Genomic DNA, 27,254 nt, shown 5'->3' on the forward strand with positions numbered 1-27,254 from the left:
CTTGGAGCTTTCCACTTAGAGTTTCAGCAAGCTCTCAGTACCAAAAGTAATTTGAGCTCAAGAACTTTCCTGGAGGGCAGTAAATTCGAAAACTTCGTCACCAATACTTCGACAGTTTACTGATAAAATTGTGACAGTCGAAGTGTCTTTATTCTGAATGCTGTTTGACTTCCCTTACTGCGAATCGACTGGCACAGCACCTCAAACTATCGCCTGGTCTAAAAATCCCTCAGGCACTCCACAAGTACTCTGCTATCCGACTAGCTGCTTCCTTAGTGTAGTGGACCCCTGACCTGTCAAAGGGAGACGTACAAATCCCCACACGATAATACAGGTCCATAAATCTACAGCCAAGACCGTCACAGAGTTGATGAATCCTTTGGCTGAGACTCTCCACTCTGCTTCAAACCAAAGGACCCCGATCAACTCGGGGAACTACGCTGCAAACTCTGAGCTCTGCTTCTAGCCCACAGGCGAGGCCAGCAGTCTTCATCACCTGCACCAGCTGCCTGTACGCACTGAGGTGATAATTCTTATTTAAGTTGTTGGCAACTGTAATCCATAGGTATTTAAGTGAATTGACAGCCTTTAGATTTGTGTGAATTATTGTGTAACTGAAATTTAATTGATTCCTTTTAGTACTCATGTGAAGGACCTCAAATTTTTGTTATTTAGAGTCAGTTGCCCTCTTAGCAAGATGCAGATGTCTTGTCTAAATCATTTTGCAATTGGTTTTGATTTTTTGATGAAAGGCGACTCAGATTGTCTCATAAATCATTTATATAGATTAGGAGTCTGCATTTGTGGTCTCGCGGTAGTGTTCTCGCTTCCCAAGCACGGGGTCCCAGGTTCGATTCCCGGCGGGGTCAGGGATTTCACCTGGCCTGAGATGACTGGGGGGTGTTGGGTCGTCCACCACCACCACCACCACCACCACCACCACCACCACCACCACCACCACCACCACCACCACCACCTTCACCCCCATTACAGTCGGAGGAAGGCAATGGCAAACCACCTCCATTAGGACCTAGCCTAGTACTGCAGTTTTAAAACTGTCGAAACAATGGTCAAGGTTTAATAAATCTGTATTCTGCAACTAGCTGACTTATTTCCAATACATTGAAAATAAATAATGCTTAGAAACTGACTATCAAAAGAAGCTGGTGATTGGAGACTTCTTGAAAGAAATGTTTGCTTTGCAAAAACTTAAACAGTTTTTTTTCCAAAATGATCTTTGCTTTTTTTCTTATTTTGGCTCTATTTAAGCTTTCAACATATGAGAGCACCTGTTGAGAAGCAACACCTTTTCCCCCCACCGGTGAACAGAGCACTTCTACGATGCATGGTGTTTCTCAACATCATTTTTCTTTTTGCACTGAATGTGATAATTACAGAATTTGCAGAATGTTGGTTTCTACCTTTCACATGCACTCATAGCCACACAAAGCATACCTGACAGCACTACAGATAGAACTGAAAAGGGGAGAGCAGTGGTGCAGGCAAACGAGCTCGGCACCTGCCCCTCTCGTATGGCAGCCAGCCTGCAGGTGTTCCATGTTTCTGCAAAAGCAGAACTGACATTCAGTCACAGGAATTGCCGATCCTATCTGGAGTTGTGCTGGTCACTTCTGGTGTTGTGAGGGCCATAATCGAACTCCGTGATGGAACAGGATTAGTCTTTAAATCCATTTAAAAATAAGATAACTATGAGCAATGCATAACAAAGTTTTACATAACAGATACAGCAGAATGCTTGCCAAGGCTCGCTGTGTTGTAAATGAGGTAGTTCGGGCCCAGTTTCTACCGGAATTGTTGCTACCACAATTCAAAACACTGCCACATGAAACTGCCATGTTCCAGGGTCTGCACTGTACCTACATTTGAATTTTAACTAGCAGACAAAATCATATGTTTCTGTTCTAGAGTCCTACATTGCCCTTAAACGTTACAATATGCTCGCTACCAATTGAGGAAGGAGTTTTGATTCCTCACAAAACTTTAAAATCCCTGCTGTACTAGTCCAATCATCAGTTAAAATGGGGAGTATGTCTCCCGCCAAAAACCATTTAATGCCCATTTTCAGCATTCAAGTAACATATGTTAAAATATGGCACATACTCTTGCCCCAAGTGTCACATTCTAGGAGCTCTCCAAGACACTGGAGAGGATTGTAGCTGAAGTGGCAGTGCGCTATACAAAGGTTTTTAGGTATTTTCATTTTGTCTGAGTGACTGGAGAGAAGTATGCCACAGGAACACAGTTTGTTTAGCTGTCAGGAGTTTGTTCTCTCTTATTTCCAGCCACTCTACTTATCACATCCTACCGCTATCCTCCTGACCTGTGACATAAGCTGGCCACAAATGACTGGACTTTAGCAACGGGCCACAGATTTTCATGATCAATTGCAAACACTTGCAGTCCCCACCTCTGCATTAATGGAGATACAATCTTGAAGCCTATCTCTACAGTTCTCAGAACCGGTGGTTCCTCTTCAATAGTTGTCTAAGCATATGCAGTTGTGATGAGTCACATTCAGAAAGTCCGTGAGTTTTCCTGTGGTTTTCAAGTGACAGAAAGTTTTAGTTGCATCCAGTATGACAAAGGAATGACCAATGCCTGAATGGAAAAAACTTCTACAACTGTACTGTGAAGGACCTTGTTTATGGGAATTGACCCATGAACATTACATGAATCAGGATGTAAAAAGTAGGGCTTACACGGAGATCGCTGAAAATATTTGAACTGTGTAATAAAAATTAAGCTACATAATTTGTGATCAAATTTCAAAAAATACCTCAGATGTGGAACCCTCTGAAAGAAGCAGGTTAAGGAGAGCATAAATTGTATAAACCGACAAAAAAGTCCACTCAATTGCTGCATCTGTTTCCTACATGACACAGAACCCAATAGAATGACACCTCTTTGTCCTCATGAAGAGAAACTGGATGTCCTGCATGTTGCAGACAAGACTGTCTGCTGGACGCAATGCAGTTATTCTGAATAGATTAACAATGTCTCTGAATGGGCTCACCTTGTACTTGTCTGCAAACAGAAGACACAAACCTAATGAGCACAAAAGTATGGTAGTAAACTGGTGAAGGACACACTACCCTCCCATTAATGCAGACAATGAATGATGAAGAGAAACTGTGGGAGGAAGTATGAGCAGTCTTTCACATCCCACCGACATTGTGGTCGTTAGAGACTCAGCAGAAGTGTGGATTAAAAAGAAAACCTGCCTTACATTTCTCAGTTTATGAAAACAGAGGAACATGTAAAACTACATGGCACAGCAGCGCACTGAAGCCATAACTTTTGAATATGATTTCAGTACCTCCCCCATTGCCCCACCCTGCTCAACTGCAGACAAAGGATAATGAAGCTCACCTCCGTTTTATTCGTAAATAGAAATATTCTTCATTTCAAAACAGTCACTCACTCTAGAGGCTTTAGAAGTTCAGACTAACCAATATTAAACATACAAAAATACACACTGCTGTGAAAATATATTTCGAATGTTTCAGTAATGGTTAAATCTCAAACAAACATTAAACCACGTAATACCAATTTGGGGGGGGGGGGGGGGGGGGCTGGGTGGCAAGAGGAGTGTTAATTCATGGCCACCTTTTGGAAAATAACGTGATCTAGTCATTTATTTTATACTTCAAAATTTTAAGAAAATATTTATTGTTTTTAATGAAGTCCTTTAGCAGATTCCATAAATGTTTTAAATTTTTCAGTTAAACTTAACCTGAAAATTTACGTCTTAGTTGTATAAGTCCTTTGTGCCTTGAATGTCAACTATATTATAACATTAACAACTTCAACTTTTGTAGTCCCATCTTCCTCAGCTGTGTGTAATATTACGGTAGATTGATTATGCATCAAAACAAGCGTTCAGTCCCTAGTGCTGCGACATGGGAAAAAACCTCAAGTGGCATTTATAAGAAGAGGAATGGCACCAAAAATGGAACACACGTGTAATATGAACAAAATCGTCCACGCAACCTGCCACTGAAGATGCCTTGCAGACAAAGGCGAAATGTGTATGGCACAAAAATTGTGTTTCATTCAGTAGTAGTCGGAGGGTCCAAAAAGTAAAAATTAATCTACCATAATACGAGGGTGAGTCAAATGAAAACCTTAAATTCGTAATAACAAATCGAAATTTCGTGCTGCTATCCTGTAAGTTGGTAAGTGTGCTACAAACAGTGTGTAGAATGGCCTGTAGGTGGCAGCATAGTGCAGATACACACATACCGTTGCAGTATCACTATAAAGATGGCCACCCCACTTGCGACTTGCACCAAGGAAGAACAGTGTTCAGTTTTTGCATAGTGAAAGTGTGAAACCTATTGAAATTCATCGACGAATGAAGGTTCAGCACAGTGATGCATGTTTGTCACAGCAGCAAGTGTACGAATGGAGTAGGAAGTTCGCAAATGGTGTGACTTCAGTGGAAGATGCTCCTCGTCCAGGTCAGGCACAACGAGTTGTGACTCCACAGAACATTGCAGCAGTTGAAGCCGTAGTGAAGGAAAACCGCCGAGTGACACTGAATGACATTGCAGCATGTTTACAGAATAGTCACGGGTCAGCACACCACACTGTGCACGATGTGCTCCAGTTTCACAAAGTGGCTGCATAATGGGTGCCACGGCAGCTGACTCCTGAAATGAGAGAACGACGGGTTGATGCTTGTGAAGAACTACTTCGGCGCTTTGAACGATTAGGTGATGGCTTCCTTGCAAGAATCGTTACTGGGGACAAAACCTGGGTTCACTTCCACCAGCCGGAAACGAAGGGAGCGAGCAAGGAATGGCGCCATTCCTCATCACCAAATCCAAAAAAGTTTCGAACAGAACCATCAGCAGGGAAGGTTATGCTGACACTCTTTTGGGACGAAAAAGGCGTCATTTTGGAGCATTACGTGTCTAGAGGGACCACTGTCACCAGTGCATCATACACAGACCTCCTAAAAATCATCTTCAGCCTGCAGTCAAATCAAAGCGACGTGGATTGTTGTCAGCAGATGTCCTTTTGCAACATGACAATACAAGGGCCCCACACTGCCCGTACAACAGTTGCAACAATCACAGACCTGCATTTTGAGTGTCTTCCCCATCCACCATACTCACCAGACCTTGCCCCCAAGTGATTTCCGTATGTTTGGACCACTCAAAGACGCAATGGGAGGAAAGAAGTTCCGTTCGGATGAAGAGGTACACCATGCGGTGCATGAGTGGTTGCACAAACTGCCAAAAGAATTTTTTTCCAAAGGAATTTATACACTTTGTAAGCACTGGATGACTTGCATTGAGTGTGGGGGAGATTATGTTGAAAAGTGATACAGCTTTGTACCACTTCTGCACAATAAATAATATTTAAAAAATATTTAAGCTTCTCATTTGACTTGCCCTCATACTACCACATTGGTCAGTGTCACATTAATGTGACCACCCGTAAAAAGCCTGAATAACCATTTTTGCAGAGCAGATCACTGCAAGACATGCTGGAAGAAAGACAATGAGGATCTGGAAGTTACTGACAGGGAAGTGGAGCCAAACTGACTCTTGCACCGTGGCCACCTGTGCTATGTTTCTCGGCTGAGGATCCATGACACAAACAGAGATTTTCAATTAGGTTTCAATCCGGGAGTTTTTTGGGCAGGGAAGCATGGTAAACTCATCTTGTTGCTCTTCAAACCACATACGTACACTGTGATCTGTGTAATACATCACACTGTACTGCTGATAGATGCCACTGTTCCGAGGAAAAACATACTGCACCTAGGGATGAATATGGTGCCCAAGGATGGAGGCATACTTGTGTTGATCCATTGTGGCTCCCAGAGAATGACGATACCATCCAGGGAGTGCCACAAAAACATTCTCCAGACTGTAATGCTTCTCCCTCTAGCCTGGACCTCTCCATTGATTTTTGCAGGGTGTTTCCTTTAAGATGTTTCACACCGTATGCACAAACTGCCATCTGTCCAATGGAGTATAAAATGCTATTCATCTGCAAAGACCACCTGCCATCACTAATGGATATCCAGTTGTTGTACTGACATGTAAATTCAGCCTTCAATGCCACTGAACAGTTGGCACCTCAGTTCACCTGAGTTGTCAGTTCCCTAACAACTGCACAATTCCAGAATGAAATTTCCACTCTGCAGCAGAGTGTGCGCTGATATGAAACTTCCTGGCAGATTAAAACTGTGTGCCAGACCGAGACTCGAACTCTGGACCTTTGCCTTTCGCGGGCAAGTGCTCTACCGACTGAGCTACCCAAGCACGACTCACGCCCCGTCTTCACAGCTTTAGGAGGATACGAGGCACTGGCGGAAGTAAAGCTGCGAGGACAGGGCACAAGTCGTGCTTGGGTAGCTCAGTTGGCAGAGCACTTGCGCCCGCGAACGGCAAAGGTCCCGAGTTCGAGTCTCGATCTAGCACACTGTTTTAGTCTGCCAGGAAGTTTCAATTGCACATTTATTCACCCCCACACATCCCCGTGGCTGTCTTCACCCCTATGGCTTAAGGTACAACACAGTTTACTCAGTGCCAGTTTTCAGTAGCACCATTTTGCCATGCACAGAGTACTTTCACCATGGCAGGATGCAAACAAGTTACACATTTAGCTGTTTTGGAAATGCTTGCACTCTTGGCCTGAAAGCCAATCAGCATCCCTTTTCGACATCAGACAAATCGCTATGTTTCCACATTACAACAATGACTACACTGTTTGCTGTATCCCCCGACATGCTTTACAAGCCCTCCACTGCTAGTGCTGCCACCTGCTGCCTGCGAGTGGCTATTGCACACTGAAGCTGACCATAGGTGGTGGCCACAGCAATGTGACTGGACTGTTTATATAAAGACATGGTGTCTAACATTGCGACCAAAGTACTCTAAAATTACACAGCGCTACATTTGAAATTTTTACACAATATTCTAATGAACATTCAGACGGACATAGACCTAACATCATTGTAATATATACGTAACGAATAGAGAAGAAATGATGTTACCAAAGCTCTCAAAAAGTTCTTGACCGGTTTATTTCAAATTTTTTACTCAGTACACTAATGAACATTTGGCCAGACACGTGCCATTATGTTTTTTAACGTACAGGGTGAGTCACTAACTATTGCCACCTAGAGTAACTCCAAAAGTATGATAGTAGCTGAAAAGTTTGAGGGACAAATGCATGCGACAACGGGGGCCAGAATATGACATTGATTTCTTGTTGCAGGGTGGGGTCGCTTCAGAGATATGAAAGCCAACTCTGTTTTTTTTTTAAAATGGAATGCTATAGTTTGGAACTTATATTCTGATAGCGGGTATCGAGACGCATCAAATTATGTGTAACAGTAAGGTCTTTGAAGGTCAACGAAAGTCAAAAATGTGGCATGAATGTCCATTTACAGAAGGTGTTCCAAGTGATGACCATTGGATTGGTATCAATGCAGTGCTGCAATCTTCTTATCATGGATTGAGTGGTATTCCTTGTCACTTCGGCACTTATCGAAGCACATGTTATGACAATTCACACGTGTATATCGTGCAAATAGTAAATATTCGCCAACATCGGCGTAGCCGTCTAACGCGCTGTTGACATGTAAACACCATTCGCAATGGTTTCGCAATGCAAAAACACCATTCGATGGTTTAGCAATACAACAGTAATAAGAATGGTAAGAATAGTATCGTCGAATCAAACAAATGTGAATGATGTATTCCTTTGAAGAACAAGTCGATATGCTTCTCATTTACAGAGAATGCCAACTAAATTCAGTGAGAGATAGAGACTTATACAATGAAAGATATCCTCAATGTAACCATCCTACACATCATAGGGCCATATATGCATAGGATAAATTGAGAAAACTGGATCTTTAACACATTGGAAACATATCCGCCAAGGAAAGTTACTAATGAGGAAACGGGAATTGGTACTCTTGCCACTGTGGTTTGAGATCCTTGTGTTAGTTCGTGTCGAATCGCAAGGGAATCTGGCATGAACCACAGTAGTGTTGTTCATGTTCTGCATCACCATAAATATCATCCTTACCATATCAGTGTCCACCAAGAATTAACTGGCACAGATTGTATGCATCGCATTGAATTCTGCCAATGGGCTCAACTTCAGATTCAGAGGGATGCACATTTATTAATTTGATTTTATTTACTGACGAGGCTACATTCACGGACTATGGAAATGTTAATTTGCATAACATGCATTATTGGGCAACTGAAAATCCATGTTGGCTGAGGTAAGCTGCACACCAAAAACCATGGTCGGTGAATGTACGGTGTGCGACTCTGGAGGACAGAATTATAGGCCCCTACTTCATTGAAGGAAATCGTAATGGTAGGAAGTACACCACATTCCTGGAAGAAACATTAGGTCTGTTATTTGAAGAAATACCTTTAGGAACAAGGAGCAGAACGTGTTGTCAACACAATGGGTATCCGGCACATTTTTCGCTGATGGCTAGAAATGAGTTGCAGAGACAACTCCCAAATCATTGGATTGGACGCGGAGGAAGTGTGTCGTAGCCATCTCTTTCACCAGATTTGACGCCTCTGGAATTTTTCTTGTGGGGATTTGTAAAAGACATTGTTTATAAAGAAGTTCCAACTACACCTGAGGGTAAGCGAGAGAGAATTGTCAGAGCATGTGCTTCGATAAGTGCCAATGTGATAAGGAATACCACTGAATCCATGATAAGAAGATTGCAGCACTGCATTCATACCAATGGTCATCACTTCGGACACCTTCTGTAAATGGACGTTCATGCCTCCTCTGTGACTTTCGTTGAGCTTCAAAGACCTTACTGTTACATATCAGTGGATTCGTCTCGATAGCCACTGTCAGAAAATAAGTACCAAACTATAGCATCCCATTTAAAAAAAATAAAGCTGACCTTCATACCTCTGAAGCAATCCCACCTAGCAACAAAAAACCAATGTCATATTATGGCCCCTGTTGTCCCATGCAACTTTTGTCCCACAGCTCCTATCATGCTTCCGGAGTTATTCTTGGTGGCAATGGTTAATGACTCACCCTGTATATAATATATGAATACATATGTAATAAATAAATGACAAATATTGCTGCCAAAACTTTCAAAAGTACTTCAATTGAAAGTTATTTCAGCAAAAGCAGTTTTGATCTCATACAAATTATTTGCTTCATTCAGTGCCCAATCTTGGTGGATCACTTGACTCCTTGGTGACAACAGGAGATAGTGGCCTGAAGTAATGTTCTTAATGCCTCTCAAGAGCAGCCCGCGCCATGCCAGTATCTCCTGCGGTCACCAAGGACTGAAGTCATCTGATGATGATGATTTTGTACAGAGATCGAAGCCAGTCACTAAATGAAATAAATAAGTTGTATGTAATCAAGACAGCTTTTATTAAAATAATTTTATTATAGTTTTATAGAGTATCGCTTTTTCCATGGACAATGCTCCAAAAAATTCTGTCTTCAATTTAATTCAGATTTTGACACGATACTCTAATGAAGATTTGGGCAGACACAGGCTATATATTTTTAATGTTTATAATATACAAATATATATATGTAATACACAGAGAAGAAACACTGTTACCAAATGTTTCAAAGAGTACTTAACCAATTTACTTCAAATTTTTACATGATACACTAACATTGACACTGACATATACTGAATACATCTTTTTAAACAATAATGTACAATTTTCATTTAAAGTCCACTGTGGGAAAGACAATACTGTGCTGTGAAAATTTGCAGTTTCGTTTTCTTTCTTGCAGTCAGTTTCAACTATGATTGAAAGGCATGTAAACCATGAGATCTGTTTCTCTCATGTATATTCTTTCTCCTTAAATAAATTTCAAACAACAATTGTATACACAACAACTGTTCCCTCCTTTGCCATCAGTTTTACAGAAAACAGGAAAGGTGTATTTTGGCTTATCGGCCTATGCTTAAAATACTACTACGGAATCCGAATCGTCTGAAGCCTTGTAATCATACCCACTTCCAGATTAGAACTATGTGAAATACTGTAATTGAAGCTATTAGCTTCATAGGTCTAGTAGCTGAAGAGGTTTCTCATGCCACTTATACGTACACTATGTGATCAAAAGTATCCGGACACACCCAAAACACACTTTTCATATTAGGTGCATTGTGCTGCCACCTACTGCCAGGTACTCCACATCAGCAACCACAGTAGTCATTAGATATCGTGAGAGAGAGAAGGGGGCACTCCGCAAAACTCACAGACTTCGAACGTGGCCAGGTGATTGGGTGTCACTTGTATCATATGTCTGTATGCGAGATTTCCACACTCCTAAACAGCCCTTGGTCCATTGTTTCTGATGTGATAGTGAAGTGGAAATGTGAAGGGACACGTACAGCACAAAAGCGTACAGGCCGACCTCATCTGTTGACTGACAGAGACCGCCGACAGTTGAAGAGGGCCACAACGTGTAATAGGCAGACATCTATCCAGAACAACACACAGTAATTCCAAACTGCACCCGGATCAACTGCACGTACTATGACAGTTAGGCAGGAGGTGAGAAAACTTGGATTTCATGGTTGAGCAGCTGATCATAAACCATACATCATGCCGGTAAATGCCAAATGACGCCTCACTTTGTGTAAGGAGTGTAAAGATTGAATAGTGGAAAAACGTTGTGTGGAGTGACGAATCCAATGGCAGGGTGTGGGTATGGCGAATGCTCGGTGAACATCATCTGCCAGCGTGTGTAGTGCTAACAGTAAAATTCGGAGGCGGAGGAGTTTTGGTGTGGTCGCATTTTACATGGATGGGGCTTGCACCCCTTGTTGTTTTCCATTGCACTATCACAGCACAGGCCTACATTGATGTTTTAAGCACCTTCTAGCTTCCCACTGCTGAAGAGTAATTCGGAGATGGTGATTGCATCTTTGAACATGATCAAGCACCTGTTCATAATACACGGCCTGTGACGGAGTGGTTACATGACAATAACATCCCTGTAATGGACTGGCCTCCACAGGGTCCTGACCTGAACCCTATAGAACACCTTTGGAATGTTTTGGAATGCTGACTTCCTGCGAGACCTCACTGACCAACATCGATACCTCTCCTCAGTGCAGCACCCCGTGAAGAATGGGCTGTCATTCCCCAAGAAACCTTCAGCAGCTGATTGAACATATGCCTGCAAGAGCGGAAGTTGTCATCCAGGCTAAGGGAGTGCCAACACCATATTGAATTTCAGCATTACCGATGGAGGGCGCCATGAACTTTTAAGTCATTTTCAGCCAGGTGTCTGGATGCTTTTGATCACATAGTGTATGATCACAACTGATTTACCATTCATTTTAAGGGACGTCAATTTCCAATTACAGTTTCATTTGTAATAACAATAAATGAGGCTCAAGATGACAGAGGGAGGGGGGGGGGGGAGGAAATGTATATGAAGGTGGTAGGAGGAGATGGACAGAGAGGGAGGGGAGGCAGAGATGTGCAGGGAGAGTGGGGGAAACAGCTTAGGACGTATATCCAATTCACATACATATTTAGCAATTGCGAAGCATTGCTAGGTTCGTTAGTATTCCATATTTTCAGGTTCAGGACTACTTACACATCAACATCAGTTTAAAAAGTATGTTGTAACAGTCAACAAAAATCAATCCAATTTATATTTTTTAAACATTTTTGTAGTGTTCATAAAGTAACCCCCACCTCTCTTGGTAGTACATATTACTGAAAGTGCAGTGGCAAGCACTGCTATTAGAGTAATAAAAGAAATTTTCGGCTTCTGGATCCTACTAACACGAGCACCTTTTAAAAAAAAATGTTGTTAATGTTAAATCAATAACAATTAATGAATTTTGTTTTTTAAACTTTTTTAAGGGGGGCATAAAGTACCCTTCTTCCCTCCACCACTGATAATGCTGTTATTGTCACTTGTGAAAATAAGTAATCAGTTGGATGTATTCATCAGTTTTTCAGGTTTGAAACAGCTCGTATTACCTGTTAATTTGTAATAAAGTTAGTATTTGAGACTTTTTGCAGATTCCACTTTCCTACTGGCTCAGTTTTGCACTTTCGTTTCTAAGGAGAGGTAACTACTTGCTCCAAGTCAGCACTCATAATACCTGAACTATTATAAATTAGTGAAAATGTTCAGTCATACATCTAATGACTACGTAAATTCAACTTAACATCGAGTACAAGAGAGACCAATTAGTTAAAAAATGTATGTTTAGTGCTTCAGTTATTTGCTCGACAAAGTAGTTAAATACAACCATCCAATTTGTGCAGTCCAGTTGGGGGACCTTGACTCTCCACCAGATACACAAAATGAAGAATTCCACGACAGGTCAGAAAATTACTAATAAAATCTAATAATCTGTGGCTCTCATCGTGACACACACATACCTCCTCTTTCTTAATGTTGAGAGTATCCTGCTCAAGAACAAAATCCTCAGCAAATGGAGCAACATAGAACAAATAACACAAATCATCAGATCATACTGGAAGAAAGAAGTTTTATCACATTTATGCATATCACAATAAATCCACTCAACAATGACAAAAAATGAATGTAACACTCACAAGAGAGCTACATTTGAGGAACTGTGTATGTTCAATGAATGCAGCAACATTTGTAATAGCAACACCAGCCTATTAAATTTGAGATCTCTGAAAATATTTTGATTTCAGTGCTAAATACCATGAATGTCAACAGAAATACTCCTTGAAATACGTTAATGAAAGTACGAGGGCGGTTCAGAAAGTAACCTCCGATTGGTCACAGTACGGGTTGTGGGGGGAGTAGCGACGCCATCTGTGCGTTCACGCACTCAACAGGTCAGTCGGCATCAAGCCGTGGTCGAGTGAACGTCGTACCTGCGCTAGTTTAGTTTTTGTGGCAGTTTGAAATGTGTGCTGCAATAGAAAACCCCGCCAAATGTGAAGTGCGTGCTGTCATAAGGTTTTTTACAGCCAAAGGATATTCTGCAGCAGCTATTCATCGTGAGCTTTGTGCCGTGTACGGACCAAGAGTTATGAGTGAAGGAGTTGTCCGTGAATGGGTACGTTTATTTAAAAGTGGACGAGAAAACATTCATGATGAAGAGAGGAGTGGTAGACCATCATTGGTGACTGGCGAACTCGTTCAGACAGTTGATGCAAAAGTTCGTGAAAATCGACGTTTCTCAATGTCGGAGTTGTCTACTGGTTTTCCACAGATTTCTAAGACTCTCTTGTACGAGATAGTGACAGCAAGATTGGGTTACCGTAAGTTCTGTGCACGATGGGTGCCCAAAATTCTTACCGACCACCACAAAACTCAAAGAATGGCCTCTGCATTAGACTTTCTGTCACGTTATGAGGACGAAGGAGATCCATTGTTAAACAGAATCGTGACCGGTGACGAAACCTGGATTAAGTACGTGAACCCTGAGACAAAAGAACAATCAAAGATGTGGGCACATTCAAATTCGCCTACCAAGCCAAGAAAAGCCTCGCAAGATTTTTCTGCCAGAAAACTGATGGCAACGGTGTTTTGGGATGCCAAAGGGGTGTTGTTGGTTGAATTCATGGAACGTGGTACGACCATTAATCAAGACGTGTACTGTGAAACAATAAAAAAGTTACGACGGGCTATACAGAACAAACGCCGTGGTATGCTGACTTCCGGTATCGTTTTTTTGCACGATAACGCCCGTCCTCACTCTGCTCGCAGAACAACGGCCCTTCTTGAGTCCTTCAAGTGGGACGTTATCAACCATCCACCTTACAGCCCAGACCTGGCGCCAAGTGATTATCACCTCTTCATGCATTTGAAGAAATGGCTCGGGTCACAGCGGTTTGATGACGACGAAGAGCTCAAAGATGCGGTCACAGGCTGGCTCCAGGCACAAGCAGGTGATTTTTATGCAGAAGGAATTTCAAAGCTTGTGAAGAGATACGATAAGTGCCTCAATCGCTATGGAGACTATGTAGAAAAATAGTGCAAAGATGTAGTTGTAAGATGTATATATTAAAATATTTTTATTTAACTTGGTGTATTTTTTTAAATCAACCGGAGGTTACTTTCTGAACGGCCCTCGTATTTCTTGATTCATGTCCACTAACAAAGCACATTTTAGTGTTATAGTCCACCACTACATCATTATACAGAGTTATCAGAACAGTTTGAAAAGCTTGTAAGAGTGCTGCAGGGTACAATGTACTGAGAACTAAATCCCAAGAAAGAAACTTTATACATTCTGTCACTTCCAAGTTAATTAACAAGGAAGTGAGTCAATCAGGCAACTGTGCACACAAATTCAAGCAGCAGCACACCAGAGACAAAGTTGCCAAGAGCAGGCTCATACACTATCATCTAAGCTATGGGAACAACTGACACGGATTGTATCTGGTGGGCCACTTGAGTTTGTGCACATAGTGACCTCATTGGCTAACTTCAACACTAAATAATTCTGAACTGGTGCAACATATCAAATTTCCTTCTTAGCAATTACTTCTCAGCAGCACAGCCTCTCCTGGAACATCTTTACATGCTTTTTAGACTATTTCTGACCTCTTTGTAGATATGAATAAAGGGACCATGTGCGAAAACAATACATACTCACAGAAAATGATCCACGTTTTGATGTTGCAATAGCTTCACATAACAAACAGAGGGTCACAACTCTTGTTCATACACATGGAATTCATACTCATCCTTAGGCCCTCCACAAACAAACCAATTGAAATGAAACCTATTGACAATGTGAACTGGTAACTGGTCACTTTTGAATCACGTCCTGTTTAGTTAAATTGGGCTCTACAGATGGTGTGAATGCTGAGTGACTAGCCAGTAAATTATTTGAAATGTGCTACCAGTGAATTGCCAAAAACTCGTGTATATATGGCCGAGTACTTTGAGTTGCATTGTGGTCTCAAATACAGTTCAGTACTGATTTAATCTGAAGATGAACGAACAGGTTGTGGACCGTAGCTTTGTATGGGAAGTTGAAAAACATCCAATTTTATTCAACTATAAGCTACCAGGATACTGCAACAATGATTTGACAGAGAAAAAGTGGTATGAAGTGGGAAAAATAGTTTGTATGAAAAATATGTAGTGTAAATATATAAAAATAAATTTATCGGTATGTCAATGGGAGAAAATTTACAAAACAATGTAAATCATACTGGGAGTATTCTTTTGTGAGATGCTGAGGGAATTAGATTAGGAAACGAGACACTTAAAGTAGTAAAGGAGTTTTGCTATTTGGGGAGCAAAATAACTGATGATGGTCGAAGTAGAGAGGATATAAAATGTAGACTGGCAATGGCAAGGAAAGCGATTCTGGAGAAGAGAAATTTGTTAACATCGAGTATAGATTTAAGTGTCAGGAAGTCCTTCCTGAAAGTATGTGTGTGGAGTGTAGCCCTGTATGGAAGTGAAACATGGACGATAACTAGTTTGGACAAGAAGAGAATAGAAGCTTTCGAAATGTGGTGCTACAGAAGAATGCTGAAGATTAGATGGGTAAATCACATAACTAAAGAGGAGGTATTGAATAGAATTGGGGAGAAGAGGAGTTTGTGGCACAACTTGACTAGAATAAGGGATTGGTTGGTAGGACATGTTCTGAGGCATCAAGGAATCACCAATTTAGTATTGGAGGGCAGCATGGAGGGTAAAAATTGCAGAGGGAGACCAAGAGATGAATACACTAAGCAGATTCAGAAGGATGTAGGTTGCAGTAGGTACTGGGAGATGAAGAAGCCTGTGCAGGATAGAGTAGCATGGAGAGCTGCATCAAACCAGTCTCAGGACTGAAGACCACAACAACAACAACAACAACAACAACAACAACAACAGCAACAGCAACAACAGCAACAACTGTGTCGTTCCATAAAATTACATTGTAGTGTGCAAATAAACAGTGAAAATTGTGAGAAAATGACAGAAAAACAACAAATCTCTAATATGAGCACATACAATGGTGTTCACATAGGAATGATTTAAGCACCACAAACCACCACATCATATTTCTTTATATACAAATCTCAACGACATCCAGCTTTTGAAAATAAAAGTAATGCCTGGAGCAATCAATTCACGGAATCACTGTAGTGTTGCCTAGCCAATCTATGTCATGTGACGATCACACGGCATTAATGGCCGAGAGTCCCACCTAGGGAAGTTTGGCCGGTGAGCTGGAATTCTTTTCAGCTGACACCACATTGGGCAACTTGCATGCCAATGATAAGGACAACAGAACACACTCTCCCTGTGAGGAGAAAAATCTCTGAATCAGCCAGGAAGTGAACCTGGGCCTGTTGCACAATTGACGTGCTTGAGCATTCATCTAAGGGAGTGGGCAGCTATTCTATAAAAGCTGTAAATTTTGAATCTGTCTGCTGCAGTTCCTTGGCTGTTAGCAACAGCCTGTAGTTTATGTTTCTCTGGAAGTACAGAGTTTTGTTTGTTGTTTTTGCAGCTTCTCACTTCAGAGTTGAGCAGTGTGTGAACTGTATTAGCAGGCAGTCAACAATCAGTTGCCAATCTATATCACCTGCCAGTTCCGTTCCTTTTCAGTTGCTCTGCGTACAGATGGACTTAGAGAAACATCTTCATCCCCCTTGGCTAAAAAATGTGAAGAAAACTTGTTCTGCATACAAATATGTGCAAATTATATTCCGTTGGGACCAGACACTAAAGAAGACAATGTAAATTAGAAGGAAAATGTGCACTAAAAATGTTCAATAACACTAAATTATGTTACTGTAAAGTATTACTGCATGCAATGATGTACATCTAAGTTATTGTGACATAGAAGGCTTCATAAACACTAACAATTTCATGCAATGTGTCAAATTTTTATTCTTCCTGCAGAATATTTTGTTGTAGCACACTAATAAATTTTTTATTCCCTGTTTTGAAGCGAAAAAGAGCATTTTGTTTGAATACACTTTTTCTAAAATTTTCAACTTTTTCTATTGAACTGAGGCTGTCTGTCAAGTTTGGAGCAGTCAATTGATCATCTGGTGAACTGGGCCTGAAGAATCAGGTTGTCCAATGTTAAACTCTTGTTCATGCATTTCTATAAGCTCATCAACTGTCAGCTCCCAATTGTGTGAATCAAAAAATTCTTGAACATCATAATCCATCCACATCTGAATGTAATTGGCCAGTAAAATTTACTTCAATCACATTATCAATCTGATCAGGACCTGGTGCTGATTACCCCTATATTTAAGAAGTGAAAATAAAAGGACACAGTTTTTCTAGAAGCCATTTAAAGCTTTTTGTGAAACTTCATTCTGAAATTGTTCAATAATTCTCACAGCAACTAAAACATTGATTTGCTTCCGAAAGTCTCTAATAGAGAGCTTGTTTCGTCCCATAGCTTTGCGCAGATGTGCAAATGATCATCTCGTGTAGTAAGCTTTAATGTTTTAATAACTCCTTGGTCCACCTGTTGAAGCAAGCTGGCTCTATTCAGTGGCAAAAATACTACTTTGACATATCGATGAAAATTAATCATAGAAACATGAGAAGTATCTGGTACGTTGTCAATTAACAGAATCACTTTAAATAGGATTTGTTGTAATTGGCAATAATATCTGTCTTGAGGTATGAAGTAATGACCAAATGAGTCCTTTAAAAAGAGGGAAGCTGCCCCCAAGCTCCAGCATTTACCTTCCAAATCACAGGCAACACAGCTTTAGACAGATTTGTTTAAAGTTCTTTGATTTCCTGAGCAATGAACTGAGAGGGGTTTTAATTTACAATCACCAGTTACATTCATTCAAACCAACCATCACTGTCAATTTACCTTTGGCGGCTTTACAACCAGGAAAGATTCTCGCTTCATGCCCAATAAAGCTCTTTTAGGCACCTTCTTCCAGCAGAGACCAGTTTCATCTGTATTTACTATTAGAGATGGGCAAAGTCGTTCATCCTTGGGAACTATTTCACTGGTGATCACTCTTATTTGGGAACCGTTCATCTTTACTTGTTCACCATTCATTTGTGCTTGGTATATGGTTCCTATGAAAAATGGAAAATTAGTAGCATAGGGACTGAAGATGGGAGGTGCCAAGAGGGACACTTTCCTCTCCCCTGGAGTACAGAGTTTTTATTCATAACAGAATTCTCACACACTTGTAATTTTCGTGATTCTGCAAAACCTCTCATTTAGCCAACTGTAGTATTATGTGGCTGATCGCTACGAAATAATATAAGGTGGCACACAAAAACCGGCCCCGAGTACAGATTGCTCACCAATTATGGACGATTTGTTGACCACTATGACCAGAATAGATAAACATGTAATAATTAGGCAGTGAAGAAATGACAAATAAGCTAATGCAAACAACAACTTCGGAACAATAGATGACAATTGGTGGGCGACAATGAGCAGTCTGGTACTCGGGGCCGATATTTCATGCGCCACCCTGTTGTTGTTGTGGTCTTCAGTCCTGAGACTGGTTTGATGCAGCTCTCCATGCTACTCTATCCTGTGCAAGCTGCTTCATCTCCCAGTACCTACTGCAACCTACATCCTTCTGAATCTGCTTAGTGTATTGATCTCTTGGTCTCCCTCTACGATTTTTACCCTCCACGCTGCCCTCCAATGCTAAATTTGTGATCCCTTGATGCCTCAAAACATGTCCTACCAACCGATCCCTTCTACTGGTCAAGTTGTGCCACAAGCTTCTCTTCTCCCCAATCCTATTCAATACCTCCTCATTAGTTACGTGATCTACCCATCTAATCTTCAGCATTCTTCTGTAGCACCACATTTCGAAAGCTTCTATTCTATTCCTGTCCAAACTGGTTATTGTCCATGTTTCACTTCCATACATGGCTACACTCCATACAAATACTTTCAGAAACAACTTCCGGACACTTAAATCTATACTCGATGTTAACAAATTTCTCTTCTTCAGAAACGATTTCCTTGCCATTGCCAGTCTACATTTTATATCCTCTCTACTTCGACCATCATCAGTTATTTTACTCCCTAAATAGCAAAACTCCTTTACTACTTTAAGTGTCTCATTTCCTAATCTAATCCCCTCAGCATCACCCGATTTAATTTGACTACATTCCATTATCCTCGTTTTGCTTTTGTTGATGTTCATCTTATATCCTCCTTTCAAGACACTGTCCATTCCGTTCAACTGCTCTTCCAAGTCCTTTGCTGTCTCTGACAGAATTACAATGTCATCGGCGAACCTCAAAGTTTTTACTTCTTCTCCATGAATTTTAATACCTACTCCGAATTTTTCCTTTGTTTCCTTTACTGCTTGCTCAATATACAGATCGAATAACATCGGGGAGAGGCTACAACCCTGTCTCACTCCTTTCCCAACCACTGCTTCCCTTTCATGTCCCTCGACTCTTATAACTGCCATCTGGTTTCTGTACAAACTGTAAATAGCCTTTCGCTCCCTGTATTTTACCCCTGCCACCTTCAGAATTTGAAAGAGAGTATTCCAGTTAACATTGTCAAAAGCTTTCTCTAAGTCTACAAATGCTAGAAACGTAGGTTTGCCTTTTCTTAATCTTTCTTCTAAGATAAGTCGTAAGGTTAGTATTGCCTCACGTGTTCCAACATTTCTACGCAATCCAAACTGATCTTCCCCGAGGTCCGCTTCTACCAGTTTTTCCATTCGTCTGTAAAGAATTCGCGTTAGTATTTTGCAGCTGTGACTTATTAAACTGATAGTTCGGTAATTTTCACATCTGTCAACACCTGCTTTCTTTGGGATTGGAATTATTATATTCTTCTTGAAGTCTGAGGGTATTTCGCCTGTCTCATACATCTTGCTCACCAGATGGTAGAGTTTTGTCATGACTGGCTCTCCCAAGGCCATCAGTAGTTCTAATGGAATGTTGTCTATTCCCGGGGCCTTGTTTCGACTCAGGTCTTTCAGTGCTCTGTCAAACTCTTCACGCAGTATCTTATCTCCCATTTCGTCTTCATCTACATCCTCTTCCATTTCCAAAATATTGTCCTCAAGTACATCGCCCTTGTATAAACCCTCTATATACTCCTTCCACCTTTCTGCCTTCCCTTCTTGGCTTAGAACTGGGTTGCCATCTGAGCTCTTGATATTCATACAAGTGGTTCTCTTCTCTCCAAAGGTCTCTTTAATTTTCCTCTAGGCAGTATCTATCTTACCCCTAGTGAGACAAGCCTCTACATCCTTACATTTGTCCTCTAGCCATCCCTGCTTAGCCATTTTGCACTTCCTGTCGATCTCATTTTTGCAACGTTTGTATTCCTTTTTGCCTGCTTCATTTACTGCATTTTTATGTTTTCTCCTTTCATCAATTAAATTCAGTATTTCTTCTGTTACCCAAGGATTTCTATTAGCCCTCGTCTTTTTACCTACTTGATCCTCTGCTGCCTTCACTACTTCATCCCTCAGAGCTACCCATTCTTCTTCATTCTTCTTCTACTGTATTTCTTTCCCCCATTCCTGTCAATTGTTCCCTTATGCTCTCCCTGAAACACTCTACAACCTCTGGTTCTTTCAGTTTATCCAGGTCCCATCTCCTTAAATTCCCGCCTTTTTGCAGTTTCTTCAGTTTCAATCTGCAGTTCATAACCAATAGATTGTGGTCAGAATCCACATCTGCCCCTGGAAATGTCTTACAATTTAAAACCTGGTTCCTAAATCTCTGACTTACTATTATGTAATCTATCTGATACCTTTTAGTATCTCCAGGATTCTTCCAGGTATACAACCTTCTTTCATGATTCTTGAACCAAGTGTTAGCTATGATTAAGTTATGCTCTGAGCAAAATTCTACCAGGCGGCTTCCTCTTTCATTTCTTCCCCCCAATCCATATTCACCTACTATGTTTCCTTCTCTCCCTTTTCCTACTGACGAATTCCAGTCACCCATGACTATTAAATTTTCGTCTCCCTTCACTACCTGAATAATTTCTTTTATCTCGTCATACATTTCATCAATTTCTTCATCATCTGCAGAGCTAGTTGGCATATAAACTTGTACTACTGTAGTAGGTGTGGGCTTTGTGTCTATCTTGGCCACAATAATGCGTTCACTATGCTGTTTGTAGTAGGTAACCCGCACTCCTATTTTTTATTCATTATTAAACCTACTCCTGCATTACCCCTATTTGATTTTGTATTTATAACCCTGTAATCACCTGACCAAAAGTCTTGTTCCTCCTGCCACCGAACTTCACTAATTCCCACTATATCTAACTTTAACCTATCCATTTCCCTTTTTAAATTTTCTAACCTACCTGCCCGATTAAGGGATCTGACATTCCACGCTCCGATCCGTAGAATGCCAGTTTTCTTTCTCCTGATAACGACGTCCTCCAGAGTAGTCCCCGCCCGGCGATCCGAATGGGGGACTATTTTACCTCCGGAATATTTTACCCAAGAGAACGCCATCATCATTTAATCATACAGTAAAGCTGCATGTCCTCGGGAGAAATTACGGCTGTAGTTTCCCCTTGCTTTCAGCCGTTCGCAGTACCAGCACAGCAAGGCCGTTTTGGTTAATGTTACAAGGCCAGATCAGTCAATCATCCAGACTGTTGCCCCTGCAACTACTGAAAAGGCTGCTGCCCCTCTTCAGGAACCACATGTTTGTCTGGCCTCTCAACAGATACCCCTCCGTTGTGGTTGCACCTACGGTACGGCCATCTGTATCGCTGAGGCACGCAAGCCTCCCCACCAACGGCAAGGTCCATGGTTCACGGGGGGGGCGCCACCCTGTACCACTGAAATAATGTTGTACAAGTCATGATATTCTCTTTACACAATGTGACGCCAGACACTCGATTATGGAGCTTTGGCTTCACTCAGTTGTAAGTCGGTCTGCCTCCCATAACAATGAACATACTGTTTTACCTTGGATCAAAAAAAATGCAGAAAATGCCCAATTGTGTGTGCCATGCTGACTTCCTTTGCATGTATAATAACTAAAAAATCTTGGCTTTTTAGAAGCATTTCTTCTGCTGTCTATCGAAATAGTGAAGTAAGCTGATAAGCTGTTTTGTTGCCTTAAAAGATGTGTGTATTCCATACCATTCCATAATTTTTATGTAATTTATGTAATTATAAAATACATTTTAATTACCAGTCTTGGATGCTGAACAGATTACAAAAAGAACCAGAAGTTCAGAGCTCGAAAAAGGTTTGAAACAGATCTAGAATTGGCGTGCGCAGCAAACGAAACAAACAACTCGATACTGAACTATGAGCAGTCGGCAGTGGAACTGCAACGAGTGGCCACGCGAAGAAGGACGAGTCCACCTGAGTGGAGCTGAGACAGAGACAGGGACCGGAACGAGACAGAGACAGAGACAGAGACAGAGACAGAGACAGGAACGAGGCCGAGGCCGAGACAGAGACCGGAACGAGACAGAGACAGAGACCGGAACGAGGCCGAGACAGAGACAGAGACCGGAACGAGACAGAGACAGAGACCGGAACGAGGCCGAGACAGAGACAGAGACCGGAACGAGGCCGAGACAGAGACAGAGACCGGAACGAGGCCGAGACAGAGACAGAGACCGGAACGAGGCCGAGACAGAGACAGAGACCGGAACGAGGCCGAGACAGAGACAGAGACCGGAACGAGGCCGAGACAGAGACAGAGACCGGAACGAGGCCGAGACAGAGACAGAGACCGGAACGAGGCCGAGACAGAGACAGAGACCGGAACGAGGCCGAGACAGAGACAGAGACCGGAACGAGGCCGAGACAGAGACAGAGACCGGAACGAGGCCGAGACAGAGACAGAGACCGGAACGAGGCCGAGACAGAGACAGAGACCGGAACGAGGCCGAGACAGAGACAGAGACCGGAACGAGGCCGAGACAGAGACAGAGACCGGAACGAGGCCGAGACAGAGACAGAGACCGGAACGAGGCCGAGACAGAGACAGAGACCGGAACGAGGCCGAGACAGAGACAGAGACAGAGACCGGAACGAGGCCGAGACAGAGACAGAGACAGAGACCGGAACGAGGCCGAGACAGAGACAGAGACAGAGACCGGAACGAGGCCGAGACAGAGACAGAGACAGAGACCGGAACGAGGCCGAGACAGAGACAGAGACAGAGACCGGAACGAGGCCGAGACAGAGACAGAGACAGAGACAGAGACCGGAACGAGGCCGAGACAGAGACAGAGACAGAGACCGGAACGAGGCCGAGACAGAGACAGAGACAGAGACCGGAACGAGGCCGAGACAGAGACAGAGACCGGAACGAGGCCGAGACAGAGACAGAGACAGAGACCGGAACGAGGCCGAGACAGAGACAGAGACAGAGACCGGAACGAGGCCGAGACAGAGACAGAGACAGAGACCGGAACGAGGCCGAGACAGAGACAGAGACAGAGACAGAGACCGGAACGAGGCCGAGACAGAGACAGAGACAGAGACAGAGACCGGAACGAGGCCGAGACAGAGACAGAGACAGAGACCGAGACCGGAACGAGGCCGAGACAGAGACAGAGACAGAGACCGAGACCGGAACGAGGCCGAGACAGAGACAGAGACAGAGACCGGAACGAGGCCGAGACAGAGACAGAGACCGGAACGAGGCCGAGACAGAGACAGAGACAGAGACAGAGACAGAGACAGAGACAGAGACCGGAACGAGGCCGAGACAGAGACAGAGACAGAGACAGAGACAGAGACCGGAACGAGGCCGAGACAGAGACAGAGACAGAGACCGGAACGAGGCCGAGACAGAGACAGAGACAGAGACAGAGACCGGAACGAGGCCGAGACAGAGACAGAGACAGAGACCGGAACGAGGCCGAGACAGAGACAGAGACAGAGACAGAGACCGGAACGAGGCCGAGACAGAGACAAAGACAGAGACCGGAACGAGGCCGAGACAGAGACAGAGACCGGAACAGAGACAGAGACCGGAACGAGGCCGAGACAGAGACAAAGACCGGAACAGAGACAGAGACCGGAACGAGGCCGAGACAGAGACAGAGACCGGAACAGAGACAGAGACCGGAACGAGGCCGAGGCAGAGACAGAGACCGGAACAGAGACAGAGACCGGAACGAGGCCGAGACAGAGACAGAGACCGGAACGAGGCCGAGACAGAGACAGAGACCGGAACGAGGCCGAGACAGAGACAGAGACCGGAACGAGGCCGAGACAGAGACAGAGACCGGAACGAGGCCGAGACAGAGACAGAGACCGGAACGAGGCCGAGACAGAGACCGGAACGAGGCCGAGACAGAGACAGAGACCGGAACGAGGCCGAGACAGAGACAGAGACCGGAACGAGGCCGAGACAGAGACAGAGACCGGAACGAGGCCGAGACAGAGACAGAGACCGGAACGAGGCCGAGACAGAGACAGAGACCGGAACGAGGCCGAGACAGAGACAGAGACAGAGACCGGAACGAGGCCGAGACAGAGACAGAGACAGAGACCGGAACGAGGCCGAGACAGAGACAGAGACCGGAACGAGGCCGAGACAGAGACAGAGACAGAGACCGGAACGAGGCCGAGACAGAGACAGAGACAGAGACCGGAACGAGGCCGAGACAGAGACAGAGACAGAGACAGAGACCGGAACGAGGCCGAGACAGAGACAGAGACAGAGACAGAGACCGGAACGAGGCCGAGACAGAGACAGAGACAGAGACCGGAACGAGGCCGAGACAGAGACAGAGACAGAGACCGGAACGAGGCCGAGACAGAGACAGAGACAGAGACCGGAACGAGGCCGAGACAGAGACAGAGACAGAGACCGGAACGAGGCCGAGACAGAGACAGAGACAGAGACCGGAACGAGGCCGAGACAGAGACCGGAACGAGGCCGAGACAGAGACCGGAACGAGGCCGAGACAGAGACCGGAACGAGGCCGAGACAGAGACCGGAACGAGGCCGAGACAGAGACCGGAACGAGGCCGAGACAGAGACCGGAACGAGGCCGAGACAGAGACCGGAACGAGGCCGAGACAGAGACCGGAACGAGGCCGAGACAGAGACCGGAACGAGGCCGAGACAGAGACCGGAACGAGGCCGAGACAGAGACCGGAACGAGGCCGAGACAGAGACCGGAACGAGGCCGAGACAGAGACCGGAACGAGGCCGAGACAGAGACCGGAACGAGGCCGAGACAGAGACAGAGACAGAGACCGGAACGAGGCCGAGACAGAGACAGAGACAGAGACCGGAACGAGACAGAGACAGAGACCGGAACGAGGCCGAGACAGAGACCGGAACGAGGCCGAGACAGAGACCGGAACGAGGCCGAGACAGAGACCGGAACGAGGCCGAGACAGAGACCGGAACGAGGCCGAGACAGAGACCGGAACGAGGCCGAGACAGAGACCGGAACGAGGCCGAGACAGAGACCGGAACGAGGCCGAGACAGAGACCGGAACGAGGCCGAGACAGAGACCGGAACGAGGCCGAGACAGAGACCGGAACGAGGCCGAGACAGAGACCGGAACGAGGCCGAGACAGAGACCGGAACGAGGCCGAGACAGAGACCGGAACGAGGCCGAGACAGAGACCGGAACGAGGCCGAGACAGAGACCGGAACGAGGCCGAGACAGAGACCGGAACGAGGCCGAGACAGAGACCGGAACGAGGCCGAGACAGAGACCGGAACGAGGCCGAGACAGAGACCGGAACGAGGCCGAGACAGAGACCGGAACGAGGCCGAGACAGAGACCGGAACGAGGCCGAGACAGAGACCGGAACGAGGCCGAGACAGAGACCGGAACGAGGCCGAGACAGAGACCGGAACGAGGCCGAGACAGAGACCGGAACGAGGCCGAGACCGGAACGAGACCGGCCGACATGCCGTTGTGGGAACAAGACCGACTATTTCCCATTCCCACGAGCTGTAAGTAGAAAGTAGACCAAAGTGAACTATGAAAGACCGTTCCTTAGAATTCATTCCTCACTCATTCTGTTCATCTTGATGAACCATTCGTTTGGACCCGTTAGTTCGCAAACGACCCATCTCTATTTACAATGATTTTGCTGCTATTGCCACCGTCTATCGCCAGTTTCTCTGGACAGAGTGATGGAGTGTCTTTATCAGCACTTACTGCATCTCCACTTTCAATCAGAGGTTTAGGGAAAGGGGTACAATTTAGAAAAGTCACCCAGAACATCGGGCCAGGGGATACTTACTTTCCACGGTTCTGGATTACTTTTCTAAACCGTGCCCCTTTCCCTAAACCTCTCCAGTCCTTTTACTTCAACACTCTTCCTTCCCCATCAACTCTTCCACTAGAAGGAGCCACTGGCTTCGAAAGCTTGTGAAAGTTAAATGTGTGTGTGTGTGTGTGTGTGTGTGTGTGTGTGTGTGTGTGTGTGTGTGTGTGTTTTATTATCTGTCCATTTGCATTATATTGGTGTATCCTGTGATTGATAATCATTTCACAGTGGAGGCCTACTCAAAAGCAGGTTCATTAAACAAAATTCTAGCCATTCTATTTGTTCTTGATCTTGTACCGGTAACAGAGAACAACTGTGATGTGCATGCCTTAGTATTAGCGTATGAAAATATCTGGAACATGTGTGAATGTTTTCCTGAACAACTGCTGAATGCTACATTTAAAAATGCCCCATATATTACGAACTGCTCATAAGCATGGAAATAAAACATTTCTTCAAAGATCTCAGCAGCTTCATTTACAAACTTGCTAGTCACACTGTATGCACAAAATTATTTGTAGTTACATGTTCTTAATTGTTTATGCCTCATTTCCACATAAATAACTATACGTGTTTTTGCTGTTTACTGACCTCATTTAAGTGTCAACTCAAAAATTGCTAAATTTATGAGCCACACAATTCTATAGGTGTTGGCTGCTTTATATGACAATCGCCATTTGACTATGTTGTCACAATATGCTTGTTTTGTCTTGTTTCTAGGTGGTGATGTTTGGGAATCTTTGTGTTCATGTTCTATATTAATGACCTTGCAGACAATATTAACAGGAACCTTAGAATTCCTGCAAATGACGCAGTTATCTACAATGAAATACTGTGTCAAAATGGCTGCACAAATATTCTGTCAGATCTTCATAAGATTTCAAAGTGGTGCAATGACTCGCAACCTAGTTTAGATGTACAAAAATGTAAACTTTTGCACTTCATGTAACAAGAACGTAGTGTCCCATGGCAATTATTTTCTACTCCCTTTGTTAGGAAAGTCATGAACCCGAATTCTGAATGACTGGTGAGACACGAACTTGGGAATATAAAAT

The 27,254-nt window shown here is 43.7% G+C and overlaps 1 protein-coding gene across 1 annotated transcript in view; it reads right to left on the reverse strand.

The window, feature by feature from the left end:
* The window catches only part of LOC124719729, a 173,880-nt gene that overhangs the window by 113,342 nt on the left and 33,284 nt on the right, over nt 1-27,254 (reverse strand). The window contains exon 5 of the mRNA XM_047244931.1: nt 12,426-12,488. Coding sequence (XP_047100887.1) covers nt 12,426-12,488 — 63 coding nt within the window. The remainder of the gene's footprint in view (nt 1-12,425; nt 12,489-27,254) is intronic.

This window comes from Schistocerca piceifrons, chromosome 11 (genome assembly GCF_021461385.2).
Source record: "Schistocerca piceifrons isolate TAMUIC-IGC-003096 chromosome 11, iqSchPice1.1, whole genome shotgun sequence".
NCBI lineage: Eukaryota > Metazoa > Arthropoda > Insecta > Orthoptera > Acrididae > Schistocerca > Schistocerca piceifrons.